The 9,755-nt window shown below is 61.5% G+C and overlaps 1 protein-coding gene across 2 annotated transcripts in view; it reads left to right on the top strand.

Moving 5' to 3' along the window:
• Positions 1-9,755, top strand: part of GRM4 (glutamate receptor, metabotropic 4) — a 101,633-nt gene that overhangs the window by 62,383 nt on the left and 29,495 nt on the right. For both annotated transcript variants that reach the window (XM_012722771.1, XM_004673388.2), the window contains exons 4-6: positions 3,733-3,868; positions 6,857-7,011; positions 9,067-9,207. In XM_012722771.1, the coding sequence (XP_012578225.1) occupies positions 3,733-3,868; positions 6,857-7,011; positions 9,067-9,207 (432 nt within the window). The remainder of the gene's footprint in view (positions 1-3,732; positions 3,869-6,856; positions 7,012-9,066; positions 9,208-9,755) is intronic.

Genomic DNA, 9,755 nt, shown 5'->3' with positions numbered 1-9,755 from the left:
AGATGAGCATTGGGGTGCACCTAAGCTGGAAGTGGGAGGAGGGGGGTGAAGGATGGGGAACGGGGCCGGGGTTGGAGGTGGGCTGGGCATTCCCGATAGGGCCAGGCTGAGGGCTGAGGAGCTGGGGAAGGTAGGAGGGGTGCAGGGTGGTGTGGGGCTGCCTTCTCCTCACCCCGGGGCTTGGTTGGGGCGGCTCTGCTCTTGCTGTGACAAAGGATTGGGTGGGCTGGTCTGCACCTTAAAGCGCTGGTGTGGCGGAGAGAGCCTGATCCGGCGTGGGCGCTGGCCCAGCCACCGTGTGCCCCTGGCAGGCACCGCCCCTGTGGCCTCCGTCTCGCCATCCGGGTCCCACTCGGGCCAGGAGCTCTCTGAGGTCCCCGAAGCCCCAGGCGCTCAGATGTTCCTGGCCAGCGGCCGTGGCTTCCTGCCTCTGGCCCTGCAGGTGGAGGCGTTGGCTTGGCCGCTCGGCCACAGCTGCCTGCTGGCACGGGGCGGCTGGCTACTCTCCAGGGGATGGGGTGGCTGGGGTGTGGAGGGGAGGGTTCACCAAGGGGGATCCAGGAGGACCTAGGAGGCCGGGGGAACCCCCCACCCTTCCCTCCCTTCTTGTGATGCTGGGCCTTGGGCCTGGAGGAGGCTGCACCTCCGAGCCAGGGAGTCGGCTTGTTCCTTGCTACTTGGGCTTGGCTTGGTTATATTTGCTATCAATGTGGACACGTATTCACCAAGTGAGATTGGGGGGAGGGTGGAAACACCCCCCCCGCCCCCCAGCACCGCCCGTGGGGGGGTTGGCAGACAGTGTCCCGGGAGAGCGTCGGCCTCACAGTGACGGAGCTGCAGCCACAGAACGGAACACGGGGGGCCTGGTGGCTTGTGTGGGTGACTTGGTCCCCTCCACACGCCCCTCCCCTAGTTCCTGGACTCCATGGCCTCTTCCCCCACCTCGGACATGGACATAGGGACGTAGGGTTATTGGGGTGGTGGCAGCAGCCAGACAGTCTTTGTTCAAACCTGCGCTGCCCCTAACTGTGTGACCTCGGGGAAGCCATTCAACCTCTCTGGGCGTCAGTTTCCTCATGTACAGATTAGGGCTGTGCTGACGATACCAACCTCAGATGAGTGAATCAACGTTATTTGCAGAATAATAGTCAACATACTGTAGACGCTCCATCTGTGCCACTAGTGTTGTTGAGCTTGCCAGAAAGTCCCCAGCGTCCCCTCAGGGCCCTCACTCTCCGGTGCTGAGAGATTATCACACCCTGTGCAGACCACGCTCGCCCTCAAGTGCCTGGTGACTCACTTGGCAGAGCGGTGGTCACCTCATTCTTCTTTCCCAGCAAAACGAAGCCTGAGACACAGGTGCCGGGCTGTGGGGCGAGCCCAGCCCGTGGGCCTCATAGGGGAGCGTCACTCACAAATGGTACTTAACCCCGAGTGTCTCCCTGTCTGAGAACCATTCACTCCCACCCCCGCCCTCCCTCCCTCCTGTGCCCCCTGGGCCCCTCCGCCCTCCTGGACCAGGTGGCTCATCCTCACCCCCCCACGCCCTCGTCCAGCCTCCTCCTTGTGTCCATCTGTCTCCCCAGATGGGGGGTGGGGGGAGAAGCGTCGCAATTGGCCCACTTTCTGACTGGAAAGGAGCCATATGGAGGGCTTAGCTGGGAGCCGAGCGTCTCCTGGGCGCCATTGGTGCTGGCCCAAGCTGTGGGCTGCAGACCGGCTCCCACCAGCTCTCTCGGTGACCCGGGACTGGAGGGGCCCCAGTCCAGCCCAAGGACCCTCGTCCTTCCCGCCTTTGTTCTCTTCCCCATAAGCTACCAGTACCACGCCTGAGACTACTTTGAGACACTTGGTCTACCTGCAAGGTGCGGACAGTGAGGGAGGTGGCAGGCCGTGGCTGCCTTGCCTGCTGCAGAGAACAAGGGGGCCACTGCCTGGGGACAGGTGTGTGAGGGGGTGTGTGCCATGCAACCCCAAGCCCCGTAGTTCCCAGCGCAGAGCAGCTCCCTTCCGGCGAGCACACCTCGTCCCCGCCCCCCCAAGAGCACCACCCTCTGGGGCTCACACCTTCTCCCCCTGAGACCCCCACACAGTGCCGCCCTGGGCAGCACCTTCCCCGGTTGCCGCTTCCCTGCCTGTGGCTAGAGGCGCCTCCTCTGGGGGGGCTGGGCATTGGCACCTTTCCCTGTCGGCCTGGTGGCTGGGTAGCATCCCCTTGAATGGTGCCCCCCGGCAGCCCCAGCCCCGCTGAGAGTACATGGGGTCTGTGCGGGAGACTGAGGTGGCCCTGGCTTGAAGCGGAGGGCTTTTGGAGGCTGAGGCATGCCCAGAAGTGGCAGCCAGGTGCCCAGACAAGGTGGCTGGCTTGAGGCACTGACTGGGCCCCCACAAGATCCTGTGTGAAGTAGAGCTGGGCCGAGAGCCTCAGGCGGGATGCAGAGGGAGGTGCCGATATAGGGAAAGGATCTGGCTTGATTTAAGAATAAGCCGGCGTGCTTTTATATCAACTGTGCCCGACTCCTGGAGGCTTGCTCCTCTGTACCTCACTAGGGCAGGAAGCGGTGTGGCTCGAGGCCAGCCACTCTCTTCTCTGAGCCTCAGTTTCCTCACCTGCCCAGTGAGGGTCGTCACAGAAGCAGCTGTCCACAAATGCTTTTGCCCCGGGAGGTCAGGTATGTGGGCAGCGCCTGTCCCCTGCCGGCACTGGAGAGACATGGCCGAGGCTGAGAAATGCTGGGAGAAGTGACAGAGCCCGGAGGTGCCTGTGAGCCACCTGCAGGGTGTAAACCTGAGCTCTGGTGTGGACTCTGCATCCTGGAGGCTCCCAGAGGCTTCCTACAGGCCTGGGGGCGGGGGTGGGGGGCTAGGCAGGGGAGGCTATGGTTTCTGCAGGGCCTGAGCTTGAGAGGCAGGCGGGCCCTGGCCTCTGCTCTCCCAGCACCAGCAGGCTGGCTGTTGACCCTCTGCCCGGAGCCTGCGGTCAGAAGGGCCTGCTGCCCGGCTCTCTTGAGCTGACTGCTGAGAATGTGGTCATGAATACGATGGGGTGGGTGTGGGGGCCAGCGTGCCTGTGGGGGCCGGAGACCACACTGAGGGGCCTGGGGGCCTTGCAAGGCAGTGTGTCTGGGTTTGGGTGCTGGCCTAGCGCAGGGGGTGGGCAGCCGCGTGCTCTCTTCCCCAGGGGGGTGTAGATGAGCCCAGGGCCTGGGGACAGAAGCCCTAGGAGGTGTGAGTGGTTGGTGGCGTGGGAGGCACAGGTACCCCCGGAGGGCAGTTGGCTCTCATTTTCAGATTTCTTTTCCCTCCACAAATCTTTACAAGGTGATGACAGTGTTTACAAACCACTGTGTGCCAGATACTGACGTGTCCGTGTACTGTAAACTTAACCAACCACGCGAAGTAGGTAGTGTTATCTTCACTTTATGGATGATGATTGGAGGTGCAGAGAATTTCAGTAACCGGCCTCGATCACACAGCTGTGAGTAGCAGAGCTGAGATTTGAACCTAGCCAGCCCGGGTCTTAAGTGTGATGCTGTGCTGCCTCGTGCTAGAGCCCGTTATATTTGGGGAAACTGAGGCACAGAGCAGTTAAGCGACATGACTGTGGCCATACAACTGGTGAGCGGTGGAGCCAAAGTGTGCACTGAGGTTGCTCTGACTGCACAGCGTGTGCCCAGGGCGAGAGCCACTGGTGCCCCTGCCCGGGCCAGGCTGACCAGCGCCCTCCCGCAGGGGGCGTGTGCATCGCCCAGTCGGTGAAGATACCGCGGGAGCCCAAGCCCGGGGAGTTCGACAAGATCATCCGGCGCCTCCTGGAGACCTCCAATGCCAGGGGGGTCATCATCTTTGCCAATGAGGATGACATCAGGTGAGGGCAGGAGGTGGTGGGGTGGGGGCTGGGAACCGGGCATGGGCACCCCACCCTGGGTCCAGAGAGGAGGCGGGTGAATTGTGGGTTGGCAGCCCCCTCGGGCTGGGGATGAGGCCCTGTTAATGGCACCCTCCCTGCCCCCTGCTTGCATTCTACCACGCGGATGGTGAGCAGGTATTTTTTTTTTTGTTTGTTTTGTTTTAGTTCTTTTTTTTTTTTTTATTTATTACAAAGTTTATTTTTACATCATCTTGCACATTTTTTTTTTCCATCTCGATTGTAATCCCCGCGGGTTTCCCATCACCAAATCACCCCTGTGCCACCACCACAGTCCCGTGCATTTCCCTCCCTTCCCCCCGCCCCCGTTTTTGATCCCATTCCCCACTCCGCCCCCACAGAATGTCTCTGGTATATGGTTGTTCATTATTTTTGTTATTTTCTCGCCGTGAGCAGGTATTTTAACAGAGGGACTAAGGCCTTGGGCTTGGGGCCAGAGCCCCTAATGCTGCCCTCCCTTATGTGACCTTAGGCAAGTTTCTCAACCTCCCTGGGCCTCTTTTCTGCTGAAAAGGAAAAAAAGAATTTATGGGCTAACGGTGTCCGCCTGATGGTGTGGTTTGAAGAGTGCGGGAATGTGCAGAGAGCACTGAGCTGAGTCTGGCGGGGAGCAGGGGCGCTGGCCCCGCCCTCGCGCCTGCGCTGAGCTCAGTGTTGGGAAGAGGGCTGGGGCTCAGCCCCGGCATTGGCACACACAGTGGGCAGTCTCGCCCCTCCCTGGCCTCGGCCTTTTCATCTGGCGAGAGGGAGCTGGTGAACAGGGGCGCCAGGACTGGGCAGTGCAGCAAATGCAGGCAGCCCCCGTGCACATCTGTGCACATCTGTGCCATCTGCCTGGAGTCCTGAGTCAGACGCTTGGCGAAAAGGGCACTCGATCACCCCTTAATCTTCTGCCTGCCGGTGGCTACCTATCACCTCCCAGAGACTAGATGTCAAGGCCAAGCTGGGCTCTGAGTCTGAGGTTCCCCAGGCTGAGGGGAGACATGCCTCCCCCCGCCCCCAGAGTTTGGTGGAGAGAGCTCTCTGCAAAAGCCTGAGGCCGCCTGCCCACGCCAGCTGAGAGGCCTTTTTGCCCCCCAACTCCTCCCCACCTGCTCCTTCCCCACTGTCAACCTGTCCCATTCTTGTCCACACCTTTCCCCGCTTGGTAAAGACCCCCCTCCTGGACTCCTGAGTTGCAGCAAAACAGAACCCACCCCCCCCCCCCCCTCTGGAGACATTGCCAGGGTCCTGTAGGGATGGAGGGATGGAGGGGGACATTCTAGATCACTGAGGGCTCAGAAGCAGAGGGACCACCTCTAATAGGGAAGCTTCAGGCAGTGAAAGGCCAGGTCCAAGGAGTCCTGCTGAGCTCAGGAGCTGCTCCCAACCCCCTCAAAGCTTACAGTTCCCCTAAAATCTGGCTCAGGAGAGGACATACCTATTGCCCACAGGTCAGCTGACTCTGGGGGTTGGGAATGTGAAGGGCCCTTCTGAGCTCTTTTCCTCTCTCCAGACATCAGCTTCTGCCCCCTGACTCCCTCCCTCACCCCCTCCCTACTCTGGTCCCAGGTGTACTCCAGGCCTCAGCTCCATGGCCCCCCATATCGGAACAAGAGGGTAGAGGTGCTGGGCCAGGTGTCCTGGAGAAGAGGCACCTGGGGGGATGGAGGGCTGCGGGAGGTGTGGAGGGAGGCGGGGGCATTTCTGGAAATCACCGACATCTTCAGAAACAAACAGAAGTAAAAATAAACGCAGGTGACTTTGCAGGGACAGAGGACGGGAACGCCGGGCATCTGGCCGGCTGGATGTAGCGGGTATTAATAGGACTGTGGCTGTGGGTTCTGAGAGTGGCCTCGCTGACCATTGGTGTGTCCTTCGAGGGAGGCTGTAGCAGGTTTGGAGCCTTAGGGTGTCGAGAGCCAGGAGAGGATGGAGGAAGGGGCAGCCCCAGGTGACCCTGCCCCAGCTGACCGCACAGGCCCGGCTACCGCCCCCACGACTCTGGAGACTAGTCCTGGCCTCCTGGCCTCGCCCCAGGAAGGGTCTGGCCAACTGCTAGTACCCCGCTCTCTCATTTGCTGTGTGATCTTGATCAGGCTGCTTGTCTCTTCCGTGCTCCAGTTTCCCCCTGAGGAAGCAGCCGGGTTGGGGAGATTCTGCCCCCTAGAAGATGCCTTTGGAGGCCACTGAGCATTGGCTGAGCACCTCCTGTGGGCTCCTTCCTGTATTGGGCTCCGGGGTTCTGATTTGATTAGGACCACGGTCATCCTAGGGGCTGGGTGCCCCACACCCTTGTCCTCATCCGGGAGGGTGCCGAGAACAGCTCTTTGAAGGACCCAGACATTTGGCCCGGAAGGAGGGGGGTGGGCAGAGCATGCAGGCAGGAAGCAGCAAGTGCAATGGGTAAGACAGAGAAGGCTGTGTGTGTGCACGCACGGGCGCGTGTGCAAGTAGAGTGAGAAGGGGCGAAGGGATGTGGTGTGGGCTCAGGGCCGGGGTGGCAGGGACCTGGGAGGAAGGGCTGGGCAGATGTGGTCAGGCCTGGGGCAGGTGTAGACCTAGGGAAGCAGATGTGGTCTAGGCAGAGACCGATGTGGCCCGAGGGGCCTCGGGGAGCACCCTGGGTCTGCAAGCAGGGACGGTCCAGGGCCAGGCGGAGGCTGAGGTTACAGGTGTGGGCGAGGGGCACTGTGGGCAGGTGTGGGGTGAGTGGGCAGGGTGCCAGTCTGGGCTGCGAGGGGGCGGGGTGGGCAGGGACGGGCTGGGGCCAGGCGGAGGCTGAGGTTACAGGTGTGGGTGAGGGGCACTGTGGGCAGGTGTGGGGTGAGTGGGCAGGGTGCCAGTCTGGGCGGGGTGGGCAGGGTGGGGCTGGGCCCACGGGCAGGGAGGCTGGTGGGGGCGACGGCGTGGGCAGACACGGCCGGCTGGGGGCGGGTGTCCCTGCAGGCGTGTGCTGGAGGCGGCCCGGAAGGCCAACCAGACCGGCCACTTCTTCTGGATGGGCTCCGACAGCTGGGGCTCCAAGAGCGCGCCGGTGCTGCACCTGGAGGACGTGGCGGAGGGCGCCGTCACCATCCTCCCCAAGAGGACGTCCGTGCGAGGTAGGCCGGCAGGCCCCGCCAGCACACCCACCACACCGCTGCCCGTGTCACCCCGCCCCGCTCCTCCTGGTCGGTCTCCTTCTCCAGGGGCTCTTGCACCCCGACTCCTCATGCCCATGCCCTGTCTTCCTCTGCCTGGCCCACAGCCTCTGTGCCCTCTGGCTTGGGGGGGCCTTCCTGACCACACTTCACCCCGCACAATTTGAATCTAGAAGATTCCCTTCTCAGACATATCTGGGTGTGGCACATGCATGACCGGACAGGAGCTCATTTATCAGGAATTTTCCTCCGTCCCCAGAGAGTCCCATCCCTTCACACTGCACCTGCAGGAGACCATGGCCAGAAGCGGGTGGGGCCCCAGCAGGTTACAGGAGGGCACTGGCCTGGGGCCCCGGCCTCCCTGCAGGGTCGCCTGGATCTGGTACACCTGTTGGGACGGATTTGGGAGGTTCCACTTGCCCTGCCAGCATCCCTTCCCACCCCTTCTCCACCCTGGGTAGGAACAGACTGCTCTGGCTGGAACCTCGCCATGAGCAAGGCGTAAAGTTCCCACCAGTGGCCCGATTTGGCAAGGACCCCACTGTCTTCACTGTGGGGGAGGCAGGCTCCCAGGGCCCTCTGCCCTGTTCTCCCTGGGTTCAGCAGATTCTACCAATGATGGAACTGGAAAGGCCTGCAGACATCTGCCCCTCCCCTGTCAAAGAGACTAGGCCTGAGCAAGGGAGACTCTTGCCAAGGTCACAGAGCGCTGGCCTCTGTCCACCCCGAGGCAGAGGGAGCACAGGCAGGAAGTGCCCACAGCACCTCGCTCAGCCTGAAGCCATCACCGACCAAGCAACAACACTGTGCCTGTTGGCACCCACAATGCCAGGCCCCTTACTGACGTCTCATTTAGTCTTCCCAGCAGCCGCGGGAGACACTCTTGTCTGCATCTGGTACCTGAATGAGACTCAGAGAGGTTCAATGGCGAAGAGTGACAGTGGGTGGCACAGAGGCTATTCAGGGTGGAGCTGGAATCTGAACCCAGGACTCACCTGACGAGTGCTGCCACCCCCCCTCCCCCCGCCCAGACATTAGAGAAGCCTTTAGGCACAGGTGCTTATCTGGGGGTGGGTTTGACCACCCCCCCGCACCCTGTATGTGGTGCTGTCGGTGGTCACCAGGGTGGAAAGTGCTGGTGGCATCTGGTGGGGGGAGGCCAGGGAGGCTGTTCAGCACCCTACAGTGCACAGGACAGTCTCCCCACACAGGAAGACCAGACCCCAAGACCACCCTAAGTGTCAGCAGGGCCAAGGCCGAGAAACCCTGCTGTGGCCAGCCCCCGCCCCACCGCCCCAAGTCACCTGGAGCCTTCCATAGACAGGAAGCCCACCTCTTGGTTGGGGTCCTTTGAGCTTCTAGGCCCACCCCGAGCACTGAGCCGGCTGTGTGCGTTGCCCGCAGATGTCGTCCATGCAGAAGGGGCATCGGGAGGGGAGGGCACCATTCATCCCCCGGCCTGCCCACCCGCCTGCCCACCCTGGCACGGAGTCTTCTGGCTGAGGGCAGAATCGGGGAGGAGGCTGTGTCTGTTAGCGATGGACTTGAAGGGAGGAGATCCAGGGCCGGGCTTTTGCTGGATAGCCGCGGTCAGTCTGCCACCCCCAGTCTGATCTCCCCTTCAGAACCAGGGTGCGCAGGGGCTCCCAGGTTTGGGTGTCCTCCACCAGCTTCTGTCTCTGCTCTAATCTCAGGAACCCCAGGTGGCTCCTTCGCAAAGCAGCCTTATACTGGCACTTAGGTGCTTAAAAGGCGGTGGAAACACGCTCATCCTGTGCCCCTCCATAAAGGCAGCAGTTGGGAGATTACACATGCTTCTCCTGGGACTTAATACAGCTCTTTTCATTTTGAGTAAAATGAAATGGCCCACATTTTGTTCTCTTGGCGGGCCCCGTATCAGAGGATGTGATCTTCCCTGGGGGGTAGGGGTGGCATCTACGAGTGGGGGTCAGGGAAGATCTGAGGGCCGGCAGGGAAGGGGGCTCTTGAGGCGCTGACCTCCTGCTTCCCCGCCAGGCTTCGACCGCTACTTCTCCAGCCGCACGCTGGACAACAACCGGCGCAACATCTGGTTTGCGGAGTTCTGGGAGGACAACTTCCATTGCAAGCTGAGCCGCCACGCCCTCAAGAAGGGCAGCCACGTCAAGAAATGCACCAGTGAGCGCCTGCGGGAGCGGCGTGGGGCGGGGCCACGGACCAGGTGGGGTGGGGCATGGGTCAGCCCTTGGGAGTGGATTTGGGGACCGAAGGGTGGGGGGGCAGGGTCATACCGCATTTGACCCCAGGAGGCTTGAGGGTGGGGTGGGGGGGGGCTAAGCGCCCCAGAATAGCCCGCTCTGCTCTTTTGGACAAGAAGCCTTTGGAGACAGTGCTGAGTGGGGGAGGGGCTCCTGGGTCTCCGCAGAGACACCCACCAGCCCGTGGCCCCCTTGGGTTCGCCTGGACAGACCTAGGAGGGGCCCAGGGAACTGAACTAACCCCCAGATGCCCAGTGTCCAGTTGAGGCTCGGTAGTCCGAGCATTTTACAGAACCTTCTCTGACTCCACGGGGTTCCCTCAGCTGTTCACCTAATATCTGGTCCTGTTCTAAGCACCAGAGATTCAGCAGGAAAGTGTCAAAAGTCCCCTGGGGTTTTTATCCTAATGGGGAGACAGACACTGAACAAGGTAAACAAATGTGGACTATGTCACCAGGAGAACGTGTG

Source organism: Condylura cristata, unplaced genomic scaffold (genome assembly GCF_000260355.1).
Source record: "Condylura cristata isolate star-nosed mole 26May11 unplaced genomic scaffold, ConCri1.0 scaffold00001, whole genome shotgun sequence".
Taxonomy (NCBI): Eukaryota; Metazoa; Chordata; class Mammalia; order Eulipotyphla; family Talpidae; genus Condylura; species Condylura cristata.
This window is presented reverse-complemented; position numbering and strand designations above follow the sequence as displayed.